Source organism: Pholcus phalangioides, unplaced genomic scaffold, assembly GCF_987345545.1.
Source record: "Pholcus phalangioides strain wild (caught in Gottingen) unplaced genomic scaffold, Ppha-v1.0 ptg000010l_1, whole genome shotgun sequence".
NCBI lineage: Eukaryota > Metazoa > Arthropoda > Arachnida > Araneae > Pholcidae > Pholcus > Pholcus phalangioides.
In genome coordinates, this window is record NW_028301603.1 from 2,781,283 (window position 1) to 2,794,649 (window position 13,367).

The 13,367-nt window shown below is 41.4% G+C and overlaps 1 protein-coding gene across 2 annotated transcripts in view; it reads left to right on the forward strand.

Moving 5' to 3' along the window:
• Positions 1 to 13,367, forward strand: part of LOC149080752 (uncharacterized) — a 63,171-nt gene that overhangs the window by 45,598 nt on the left and 4,206 nt on the right. For both annotated transcript variants that reach the window (XM_089237432.1, XM_089237433.1), the window contains 9 exons: positions 356 to 625; positions 737 to 983; positions 1,150 to 1,292; positions 1,397 to 1,575; positions 1,666 to 1,814; positions 4,318 to 4,463; positions 4,571 to 4,664; positions 5,870 to 6,017; positions 6,176 to 6,446. In XM_089237432.1, coding sequence (XP_089093558.1) covers positions 356 to 625; positions 737 to 983; positions 1,150 to 1,292; positions 1,397 to 1,575; positions 1,666 to 1,814; positions 4,318 to 4,463; positions 4,571 to 4,664; positions 5,870 to 6,017; positions 6,176 to 6,446 — 1,647 coding nt within the window. The remainder of the gene's footprint in view (positions 1 to 355; positions 626 to 736; positions 984 to 1,149; positions 1,293 to 1,396; positions 1,576 to 1,665; positions 1,815 to 4,317; positions 4,464 to 4,570; positions 4,665 to 5,869; positions 6,018 to 6,175; positions 6,447 to 13,367) is intronic.

Consider the following 13,367-nt stretch of genomic DNA (forward strand, 5'->3'; position numbering starts at 1 on the left):
TACCCGCTTTTAAAAGTTTTGTAAAAGCTCTTTGATAAAACGTGAAGAATTCAACCAATAAGATCACCGGTTGCATTTGCTTGAATATTGTTTCTTTTCAACTTTTATAAAAGATCTTTTATAAAACTTTATAGTGTAATCCCGGCCTTAGACACATTTTTGACATGACAATTATTGAAAAACTCTGTAAATTTTTTAATTGGATGGTATAGAATCAACAATAAATCTTTCGTATCATCAAATTTTCAATTTGTAACATTTGTCCTTGGAAAACTTCCATCATGGAGGATTATACCATCCCCAGATCAGTGAATTATGAATAATACACTAATACAGTATCACCTTACATATACAGCTATGCAAGGATCTTGGTCAAGCGGTGGTGGCGGTGGCAGCGGCCAAGTAGCGTCAAGCTGGCCATCCGGACAACCTGGGATGTCATGGCCGAACGGAAACGACGCTTCCAGTGGGGTCACCGGATGGCCTGGTGGCCAGTCTGGAGGTTGGACGGGAGGATGGAATGGTGGCGGATTATGGCCAGACCCAGGTCCTGCGATAGTCGGGGGACCTTGGCCAGCTATACCTGGCCTAGGATGGCCACCGATACCTCCACCACCACCTATCGGTAAGTAAATGTATACTTTCTTGCTTTTTTTTTTCATGTTTACATGCGTATTCCGTTCCGTCCATGACGGTTTTCATTAATTTCGACATGTTTTTTGCGCTGATATTCTAGGCCCTCATTCAGCTCACGTGCCTCCACATTTTCCACATATTCCTCCACCGTATCCACCTATACCCCCGACTGAACTCTGCGGAAAGGATGGCGGAGGAGGCAGTGCCGGGGCCTTCAAAAAAATAGGCTACGGGAACAGACTCCGTGCCCATTATGTGGTTCGTGTCCTGAGGGCCGACACGCTGCCTGATTGTGAGAGAGCCTGCGTCGAGGCACGAGAATTCATCTGTTTGTCGTTCAACTTCAGGTAAGGACGTCGGAAAGGTTTCGTTACAAATGAACATGCTTCTCAGTTTGTCCACATATTACAAATTTTACGAATTGCCAAAATTGTAATAATCGATCAAATAATCATCGATCAAAGTCGGAGATTCCGGCCCATCGATTTTACTGCTCTTTATTTGTAATTGCAGGGCATTTTATCCAGACAATTGCGAACTCAGCGATCAGGACAGTCGTTTACTCCAGATCGGGAACCCACTTTACTTTGAACAGCATACTGAATTTGAGTATTACGAGAGGGAACCGGCCGGTATCGGACCCGCTTGCCTCGACGGTAAATTTCAACCTACCTAAAATTAGTGATTTAAAGTTGCTTTTACCACTCTGAGCTCCATTTTACCATTTTCATATACTTATTTATTTATTAATTACGCGCAGTGAGCCAGTCCTGTACACTAGACGGTATGGAATTCACCCTGAAAACTCCCGAGGGATTCTATGGAAGAATATACACGTACGGGTTCTACGACACTTGCTTCTACGATGGCAACGGTGGCAACATCAACGTGCTCAGGATATCTAGGGCGAACGGGTTCCCTAGATGCGGGACGCAGCAGGTAATATGGAAGTTGTATTCACTAGTTAATTATATGCATCGATTCTACACAAGTTGTGGGTTTTTTAATGAATGCTGTTTCTGTTTGCAGTATGGTGACATAATGACCAACATCGTCGTCGTGCAGTTCAATGATTACGTTCAAACATCCAGGGACAAGAAATACAACCTGACTTGTTATTTCTCCGGACCTGGCGAGGCCGTCGTCACTTCGAATTATTTGGACACTAGAGCTGATGGGTACGTATTTCCTGTTTCTTGATTGGCCCCATCCAAAATCAAAAAATTACACACGATGCCAAAAAAAAATACACAACACATACACTGGTGTAAGAAATTAAGAGAATTTGCAGACTTGGTCGATTATCTCTAGAACTACTGTACCGATTTTAATGAAATTTGATATGTACGTACATTGATACAATACAAAACAAATAACCATTCAATAATTATAATACACACGCATGATCGTGCGTAACACTCGTTGGAGTCGGAAGGTATGAAACAGCGGTTGCAGAATAAACAAAAAATGGGTTAATATATGGGTTAATAGGGGGTATGGTCCCCTCTTACAGATATATAGGTCTCGCAGCGTGATTTCATACTTGAAATAAGGCAGTTTATCATTTCCTGTGGCAATTGGTCCCACTCGTTCAGCAACACTGTTTTCATTCCCTGGATGGTTCCCGGAGGGGGGTTGCGAGTTGCAATTGCCCTCCCAGAGCGACCCAGACATGCTCTATAGGGTTAAGGGCTGGAGATCTGGCTGGCCAATCCATCCGGTGAATATCCTCACTCTCTAAAAAATCGTCGAGCAGAAGAGCTCTATGTGGCCTCGCGTTATCGTCCATTAACATGAACTCAGGGCCAACTGCACCCCTGAAAAGGCTCCAAGACCTCATCCCTATACGTCACACCAGTCACAGTGCCTCTTTCAAAGACATGGAGGGGTGTGCGGCCATCCAACATGATGCCTGCCCAGACCATTAAACCTCATCCGCCTTAATGGTCGATTTCGCGGACATTGGAGGGTAGGTAGCGGGTCCCTGGTTCTCTCCATATGAACGTACGGCGAGAATCGATGCTTAGGCTGAACCGGGACTCATCAGTGAAGAGAACGGTCGCCCATTGATCCATACTCCAATCTCTATGCTCTCTGCACCATGATAAACGGATTCTCCTGTCCGTAGAAGTGAGCGGGACGCAAACAGCAGGTCTTCTTACAAACAACCCTCTCTCATGAAGTCTTTTGGAAACAGTCACCCTTGATACACGGGTTCCTGTGACTGCATACAAGTCACGAGAGAGCTGAGAAGCTGTAGCACTCCTGATATCGCTATAATCGACAAATGGCGATCTTCTCTGGCCGTCGTGGCTCTTGGACGACCTTGACCAGGCTTTCTCTAGATGGATCAGGTATCCTGGAACTGTTTCCATAAGTTACACACGAGGCTGGGCGTTAAATTGAACTCTCTACAAATCTGTACTTGAGATTGGCCTGCTTCTAGCCTCCCCACAATTCGCCACCTCATTCCATCATCTAAACTTTGGTGGTTACTCATTTTTACTGTTACAATTTGAAATTAACCGATTGCTGCAAAATAACACCAAGAAATTCGCCGAGGTGTGCTAGCGAACGAAATGCGTCTTAACTTACGCGCGCTTATAAAGCCTGTTTCTCTACTGGCTCCGCCTACACACACGTGTACGCTTACGTATTTGACGTACAAGATTTGCATTTTTGTCTAGAAGCAGTGGTTTTACATTCAGTTCAGTTCTTTTCATGAAATTCGATAAAATATGCAAATTCTCTTAATTTATTTCACCAGTGTATGCACCTGCATAGGTGCCAATTCACAGACTTGTAAAATCTGTAGTTTATCACCTGATGGTACATTCTGCATCGAAGAAAACACGTAACACAAATAAAAGGGAAGAAAAAACCTGGGGACTTCTTTAAATTTCAATGGGTGACCATAGATAAATCCCATTTTCCGGGATGACTTTTTTTGCTGTCATGATTTTTTTTTCAGCAATAATTGGCCACTGCATGCTTTTGGCATCATATTTGGCGACAGTTATTGATTTTTCGTTCTTGAAATCCTCATTCCTCCATATATTTCCTGAGAAACCGGGGTGAGCCTGGAAGAGTATTTTCTTTCAGGATTTTCTATTCAAGCAAAGCACACAATATTTGAGGACTTTTAAGGATTTTTCTATGAAGATACGAAAAATCGGAAGAATCTGATTTCCGACTGGAATTTTTTATTAAGGCTGAAAAATCGGAAGGCTTCCGGGTAAATCGGAAGCATTAGCACTTATGTGTGCCTGCGTTACAGTTGTAGACAACATTCGTCGATCACATAGATCAGTGTTTCTCAACATTTTTTCGTCCATGTCCCTCGCCTCCCCCCCTATGGCCAAAAGAGGGCCATACGGCCCCCACTTGCAATTTAACTGGCACTACGCTTCGGTGCTTCAAACAGAACATCCTAAACTTGTCTTACTGCTTCCAGTGCCGGATCTTGAATCCTGTAAACTATGCGGCCGCAGAAGGCACCAACTGAAAGGGCCAATGTTTAGGGTGATTATGTTAGGGTGTCACCTGACGGAAGGGGGGCGATTTTTTTATCACCAAAACATTATTTGCTTACACTTGAAAAAAATCTAGCACTTTCTATGAACCTGAAGATTTTAAAAAACAATCACGTGATTGGCTAATCGTTAACTTTTGTATTCGTAGGCGGTATCCGACACAGATCGAACACCTACCGGCGCAGAACGTCCTCACCTCGAGCGTACTGCTCAAAGTATTGTACAGGGGGACGCCTACGACGACCATCGCTGTCGGCGACCTTCTTACTTTCAGACTGGAAGCGAGAGGAAACTGTGAGTGTGTTTCCCCTCTACTACCATAATAATCCGATTAATATAATAGTGTATATTCTTTTTAATGCATTTGTAATTGTTTTTGATCCACTCTTTTTCTTCTGAAGTCCATTGGGAATACTTCGCTGATATTTTCGCCACGAACGTCATAGCGAAAGACCCGTATTCCGGAAGACAGGTGCATCTCATCGATGCGAGAGGGTAAGTGCATTATTCTGTCCCGTAATGACTCGTCAGTAGGTGCGCGTATAGCTGGATTCACACCCACGGCGCTAAACAGCTTCTAGCTGCTTGAAAACCGGTTTTGAGATGCGACTCGGGCTATTTTAATTGTCGGTTTTGCGTAGCGTTGTTGCTGGGGGACCTGTTTTTAGGGTACGTCGACACTCAAGCCCCGTTTACATGGGAAATAAAATACCCCGGGAAGTTACGGGTAACATGAATGTTCGATACAACCCGTTTACATGGCGTTTAATTTATTCCGGTTCCCCTCCCCCCCCCCCACTTCTTCTTTCCGGAAGTCCTAACTGGTCACGTGGGTTGAACAGAAGTGGTTGGCTCAAGATGGCTGGCGAAGAGGAACTGACAGTAGTTTCCGCTGCACAAAAGGATTATGGGGGAGAAGATTAGTGTCACCCACCATTATTCCGGGATTCTTTTGATGAAGCTCCGTTCGCTTTTTTCCCCCATGAGGGAAAAAAAAAGTTACTATGCCGGTAATAATCGCCAAAGCAACCCCCAATCTTACACATGTAAACGGAGCTTCACTGACAAATTCCGCAACTGATAGGGGATTTCGTCTATAGATAGTTGCTCAAAAAATCGTGGGTTTTCTCCATGGACTATGTCTGCAGACGAAATCTATCCACGCGTCCGCACTTACAGAATGTTGCGCAACTTGTCGGGGACGTTTTCCCATCCAAAGATGGGATACCATTAGACCTGCAAATCCGATCTATGAGAAGTTGCGGAATACCCAGTTTGTTGCGGAATTGTCTATAGACAATCGCAGAACATTTATAGGCACGTGTTGTGCTATTTTGTCTATGAGTATGGACGTTCCCCCATAGAATATAGATCTTCGATTTTCGTCAATGGGAAGTTGCAGAACGCTCGATTTGTTGAACATTTTCTGTAGGCACGTGTTGCGGGGTTTAGTCTCTGTGTGTGGACATACCCTTAATTGAGTGTATGGCTAAGCAAAATCAACCCATAAAAGCGCTTATGTTGTGCTAACCGCACCTCAAAACCGGTTTCGGCGCTGCGAAGTTTTGCGGGTGTGGACTCGGATTTAGACTATTGAAAATTGTGTAAATGAACATTATAAAAACCCAAGAAGTTCAGCAATATAGGGCATTGACTATGAACAGTTTTTAATTTGTATTTTTGAACTTTTTTATCCAAAGGTGCCCAGTAGATCTCTACGTCTTCCCTGAGCTCCATCGAACACCAGATGGAGCATTAGAGGCCGAGTTCTATGCTTTCAAAATCCCGGACTCTAACCTGCTGGTGTTCCAAGCAACCGTTCGCACGTGTCGTGGACCATGCGAACCGGTAAAGTACCATTATCGATTTTACTTCAGCTTACTATGCAATAGAGGGCAAACATGCCCAACTCCGTCTCGGCAATAATAATGTTTGATATTTTGGATCATGCTATTTCAAAGATGCTTAACGAACTGATTCATGAATTTTGTCTTCACGGTTGTTAGGTGATCTGCAGTGATAAGGCGCGTCCCGGAACATTCCCGTCGTGGGGTCGTAAGAAACGTGCTGTCGCTCCCGACGGTGTCGGCAGTGTCGAGGACAACGATGATCCAGATGCGCAAGGAGACGAAGAACCCGACGACCCTGGTGATGACCTAATAGTTGAAGACGTCGGGCTCAACAATGACAATTCATCAGAAGTTGCAGAGAAAGTACACGAACTACTGAAAGTCTACCTCTCAAGAGCGGACATCCCACCGGAAGAAGCTGTGCCGCGTGAGTAGCCAATTTATATCACGAGCCTCGTTTAACCTTTACACTTAAATGCGTAGCTTTGCATATGCGCAAAGGGTTCTTCAACCCTTTAAGCGACATTGACGAGATATCTCGCTTCCATAAAATCCTCTTATTTTAGCATTGGCAAGCCCAGATATTCTGTAAACACATTTCTCAATAGAAAACCTTTCAATACACTCCTTGGTGTGTGCCTGCTTCGTTACACGAATTAATGGCACAAGATGCGGGCGATCGCCCGCATTTTTAGTTTGAATTTCGTGCATAAAACTATTTTTTTTCGCAATTTTTGTAATTATTTTTCTCCTTCACCCCTGATTCAGAGTACCCATAGGCAGCCTAAAGACATTCTTTGGTGGTTTAATCTAGAGCCTCATAGAATATGGGTATAAAGATGTCTTCATTCCGATCCTCACAAGTAGTCGATGGAAGAAAATATCTTAAAATATTTTCAAAAGATTTTGAAAATATTTTAAGATCTTGAAAAATATGACAGAAAAATTCCAAAAACATCCAATGATGTTCCAAAAAAAAAAAAAAATTTCAGGAGATATCAAAGACTGCAAGTAGAAAAAGGGGGATGGGTGGAGACTTTCAAAATGTCTGTGCTTAGAAATATTCACATCACAATTCTGTCTTAAGGCCGGTTTACACACACCGTTTTGTCGTCCGTTTTGGGGGGGACCAAACCGATCTGAAAATCGTGTCATCTTTTGGGGGTGTCTACACGCAACGATTTTTCAACCGTTTTATCTTGCGATCCAGCTTGTGACTGTTGATGGATGTCCACAATGGAAGACGCGCTCTTGCTATTCACTCTTTACCAATTATATCAGTTGCAGAAGAGCAGGAAGAAAAATAAAAGAAATCGCAGGTCAGAGACATAACTTACTATATTAAAGAATCGATGAAGTGGAGGGAACATAATATAAAATCAAAATACAAAAAAAAAGAAACGAACTATTCACAAAAAACGAAAGTTACCCAACAAAAAAATGTTGGCGCACTGCCATGGGTGGAGATACGCCTGGGGGGGATGCACCCCCCCCCCCCAGCGTCAAAATTGAAGTCGACAGATATAATGTATATGCGTATATATGAATTGGCATTATCATCATGCCCCTTCCCCCCAGACTTCCAAGTCTATCTCCGCCTATGCGCAGGGCAAGAAAAATACGTACAACTGAGGTCGGTAAAAGGCAAAAAGTGCCCTGAAATATGTCTTCTGATACGTGGATCTTATAGACTCCTTTGAATGGAGTCTGTAGTGACCTTATGTTCTTTGAATAGTGAGCACTCATGATGACAAGCATAAACAGAAATTTATTAATAAAAAAAAATAAAATAAGAACGTTAACATGAGACGACGATCCTACTCGATCGCTTTTCCACACACTTCTCTCTCCCTGTTTATTTTCGAATGTCCCATTTTGTTTTTTCAACCTCCAGTCTCCTGGGGCTTTTCTTCTTCTTATGCTCTGGAGCCTTATACCATATTGTTACGTCAAGGTTTTAACTGAGAGACGCGCATACAGAACACTACACCCCCCCCACGCAAGATTGGGTTTACATATAAACACAACCTGGAATCTTCTGTATGCGTCTGGGAATGTTTACAACTATTCACTGGCAAACAGCCTTGACAATGCATCTGCGTGAGACATTTTTGCGCCTGGGCAATGTTCAATTTTTATGTTGAACTTCTGTAGAGCAAACACCCAACGTTGCAATCGCGAGGATTGTGGTGCACACTTTGTCAAGTATGATAGTGGATTGTGATCAGTATACGCCACTATTTCTGCTCCAAACAATAATGACTCGAACTTCTTCAAACTCCACACAAGAGCAAAAGCTTCTCGTTCTATCGTGGACCATAACTGCTGAGTTTTGTTTAACTTCTGGCTAGCATACGCTACAGGATGCAGCTTACCGTCCACAGTTTGTGACAAACAACAACCGACACCAATCAGAGATGCATCAGTATGGATTACAAAAGCCTTGTTCATATTTGGAGTACTTAAAGCAGAGGCACTTGCTAAGGACGACTTCAACTTGTTGAATGCAAGTTCATGTGTTTCCTCCCACGGTAATACATCAGGAATTTTCCTTTTGGTTAACTCTGTCAAAGGGAATGCTATTTCAGCATAGCTAGGAATGTATTCCCGATAGTAGTTGCAAAGCCCGAGCAGACTTCGTAGATCCTTCTTCGTTCGGGGTCTTGATAGTCGAGTGATGGCTTTGATCTTTTCGGGATCTGCTTGATGTTTACCCGAGCCTATGATGTGCCCAAGGTATTTAATCTCTGGCTTTGCGAAATCACACTTTCGCAGATTCACAGTAAATCGTAACTCTTTCAGCCTTGCCAAAATGATGCCCAGATGTTTCAAATGACTATCCATATCATTTGAAAATATCGCAATGTCATCTATGTATGCCCTTGCAAAATCTTTATATTGATCTAATGCTCGATTCATTTCTCTCTGAAAGGTGGCTGCAGCGTTTTTCAATCCAAAGGGCATCACCTTAAATCTGTATTGGGCTCGATGGGTTTTGAACGAGGTCAGATCCCGACTTTCTTCTTCCATAGGAATTGCCCAATAGCCTTTCAGCAAATCCAAAGTTGTTATAACATTCGCTTTCCCTATACTATATATCAGTTGGACGGCATCTTCCATAGGGAAATCATCCGTTTTTGTCACGGCGTTCAGACACCTGTAATCAACGCACAGGCGCAATCCCCCGTCTTTCTTACTTACGCAGACCACTGGATGAGCAATCTCTGATGAACATTCTTCAATCAGATCTAATTCAATCAGTTCATCTATCTGGACATCCACTTGTGATTTCAACGCTTCTGGAATCCTGTAAACATATGGCTTCTTCCGTTCTTTATCGGGTTCCAGTCTTATTTTATGGCCGCCAACTTTTGCTTTCTGTACCTTCCCAGTAAATATGTCTCGATGTCGGTGAAGTAAATCCCTCAATTGACTTTGTATTTCCACTGGGAGGTGATTCATGTCAACCTCGGAGGTAATATCTGCCGATGGATATCCCGAATTGATTCTAGGTGAAGCTTGAATCTCCCCAAACTCTTCATCATCCTCGAAGATGATTCCTACTGCATTCACTCTCGGAAAATACCTCCTGATTTTATTAGCATGACAATGTCGAAATTTTCTATCCGGCAGTTTTACTTTGTTCTTCCAACACTCTTCAAGTGCTCTTCGTATCGTCTCCTCACGACAAAAGTTCTCTTCACGTCGCCTTCTCACGACGAAAGTTTTTCCGTTAAATATTGTCCAATATATTGCTCACTATCCTGCCGACTGCGCCAATGTAGTGACCTTATGTTCTTTGAATAGTGAGCACTCATGATGACAAGCATAAACAGAAATTTATTAATAAAAAAAAATAAAATAAAAACGTTAACATGAGACGACGATCCTACTCGATCGCTTTTCCACACACTTCTCTCTCCCTGTTTATTTTCGAATGTCCCATTTTGTTTTTTCAACCTCCAGTCTCCTGGGGCTTTTCTTCTTCTTATGCTCTGGAGCCTTATACCATATTGTTACGTCAAGGTTTTAACTGAGAGACGCGCATACAGAACACTACAGAGTCTATAAAGCCTATAATACCATTTCAACTTTCGGGGGTCGCCGAGAGATGTGCAAAAAGTTTGACCGTTTTCTTCGTAATTGTTTACTTAATCCGAGGTGGCCTCGGTCCGATCCTCCTCGAATTATCGAGAGACTGTCGTAACTCTCTACTTGAGTTAAAATACCACTTTCAGAAGTTTCTCGATAAGCAAAATGGATTATGGCGTGCAAAACATTTCGTACTACCCTCAGCCCGAAATTCCGTATCTACATATATAAAAAGTTTTAGGTGCCAATACTGATCAAAAAATGTTTTTGACCGGTTCAGCAATTGCAGATCGCAAAGTTATAATTAAAAAAAGTACTTTATTTATACAGCCAAACACGGTTAAAATGATATGGAAGATTCTGCGAAATTTTTTTGGTACAAACGATTCGTCCTTAGTAGAGCCCGGAAGTTCAGGCAAAATGCCACATAAATGTTTTTTTTACTTATTTTTAAACTTTTCCGGTAAAAATGCCTTTTTTGAAATTATCGTGCCATAAATGCCTATTTTACCAGTTTTAAGTTTATTAGTGAATTTCAGAGGCATAATCTGTAAAACTTGAATATTACGGGCATTGAAAACTTCAAAAAAAAATCGCTCTTTTTAAAATTTCACAAATCTCAGTATTACTTATCGTCAGAAAGCCGCCTTCCCCAGCCCCATTTAGACGCAACTAAGTGATCTGAGAGATTGGTGTTGGCACGCATTAACTTTGCTTTGACCGGATGATATTAGCCGTGAATGATTTTGTTTCAGATGAACGCAGTCCGTGTTAGAAAAGCGGAGGAAAGTTAGAAATTTGTTTCTCCTCACAGGCTTCATATAATATGTCTCGCTCAGGCATTCGACTGCGTTGTATGTGTATAGTGGACCGATGATTGTCCGAAAAGGTCTTGAATTGGCAACATGGCTTATGGAAGGCGGAATAGGAGCAAACAGGGCTCTGGGGCCCATGTTGTTTGGCTTTATTTTTTGCACCGTAAATGCACTGCAAACAACCATGGTTATTTATTAAACATGCACATTTAAAATCGATTAAATTGACTAGAGTTCCCCCTCATGGGTGTGTGACAGATGCGGTCATGCAGGGCCCCACGCTTGAAGTAGTCTTGTATACGTAGTAATATAAAAATATTTTTTTTCTTTTTACAAAAATAGAACACGATAGCCATGTTTCAACTATAGAAATGATAATGATTATTCAAAATGATACGACAAATAAACGAGAATCATTCGCAACTCGAGATAGCTCCACCGATCATTATCCCTACCGACCCCGCGTCTGGTAATCGTGGCCCTGGAATTAGCCTAATCCTGACGGTCTAGTAACATTTTATTTTTGACTTGGAAATCCATTTAACTTAAATAATAATGCAGTTATTATACGTTGTAATTAAAATAATAGACGGATTAAGTACAATCGATTTTTCAGCTATTTTTTGGGCCCTCAATACCTTAGTTTTTAGTTATTTGTAGTTTTTTTTTCCATTAAAATTATGTCTTTTTTTGTGCCTATTTTATTCATTTTTAGTGCCTTTTTGCCTGCCTATTTCGACCATCTTTAGTGCCTAAACTTCCGGGCTCTAGTCATTACAAGCGAGGCTGACGTACTTATTTTTTGGATCAAAAATGTAATCAGATGAAATCAAACATAATGTAAATAAAGTGTTCATTGACCATAATTGATATAGAACAGTACGGTGAATTGGGATCATAAATACGAGGCATCACCAATTTTTGCTAAAAATATAACCGATTGTAGGTAGAATTATCGAAAATTGGGAAAAATGGGTAATTTTCTTAAAAAGACATGCCATAAAAACAAAAGAAAGAGTGACAAAAAAATGAATCGTTGTAACCGAGGGCGTTGAATTTCTTCGACGTTGTAAGCAACGTTCATGAAAATTCTTCTGTATGGGAATTAGTCATTCCGCCAAGAATTGTTGTTATAGAAAAATTGTCATTAAAACCGCGATCGTTATAAATAGGTCTGACTGGGAAAAATAAATTCAGGAAATTAAAATAAAATACAGGGGATCCAGCTTATAACGTTTCAAAAAACCGCCATGAGGAAACGTTGTAAGCGGGAAAACGCTTTTAACGGGAAATCTTAATGAGAATCACCTAGACCCCCCCCCCCCCAAAATTATTTGCATCAAGCGCGAAAACGTTATAAATGGGGACGTTATGACCGGGATCGACTGTACCCGAAAATTCATTCGATAAAAAAAAAGGGTACGAGGAGGGAAAAACTGACGACAAAACGGAAACGCGTTTACACGCACCCTTTTATCGTAGGATTTCACGGAAACTATTGCTCGACCACCAGATTTTTTGACGCGACCTTGAACCACTTGACCTTCGATTTTTTCCATCTACACGACACCATCTTATCGCAGACACTCCCTCTTTTCCCCAAAACGGTGCGTGTAAACCGGCCTTTAAGCCCGGAGAGATTACACTCAAAAAATTTCATAATTCTTTTACAAATGCAACCAATAAGTTGATCAGTTGCATTTGCTCGAATGCAACAGGTAAATTTATTGGTTGCTTTTTCCAAGTTTTATAAAATAACTTTCATAAACCTTTTAGAGTGAAATCCCATCCTTAGATTAGTCTCACCTCTGAAATATAAAATTTAAATTTCTTTTTTAGTTTATGGACTCAATATCGAGTAAAATATACTTGTAGGTATCGGGTGTGGTGGGGGGGGGGGTACGTGGATAACGTTGTTTAATAAAAGAGAGAGAGTATTTAGTTTTAAAAGTTTAAAAAAATAAAATAAATATTTAAAATAATTTTAAATATTTAAAAAGAAAAAAAATTGAAAATTTTTAATTAAATTTAAAAGTTATTAAAGTATTTAGTCAATTAAAGATATTCGTAATGAATTACAGAACGGCTTATAATTTCCGTCCCGTCAGCGGCCGTTGTTGGCAGTTTTTATTGTATAAAATTGTAAAGTATGGGCAAAAGGCAGTTAAAGTTGCTATAGCTCAATGTCAGAAGGAAAGAAAAGGATAGACGTATGTGTGTACATCATATTGATGAACACGGACCTCCATATGGTGTTTTTAAGGTATTTATGGCAAATAATTAAAAAAATTCCGTGCAAAATCCTCTTTAAAAAGTAGCCAAAGATGCCGACGAATTCCACCCGGACCCATATCGTGTGAATAGCTCCGATAAACCCAGGGCCGCAACTAGTGGGGAGCAAGCGGGGTCTCGTGTCCCGGGTGCTAGACACGAGGGGGCGC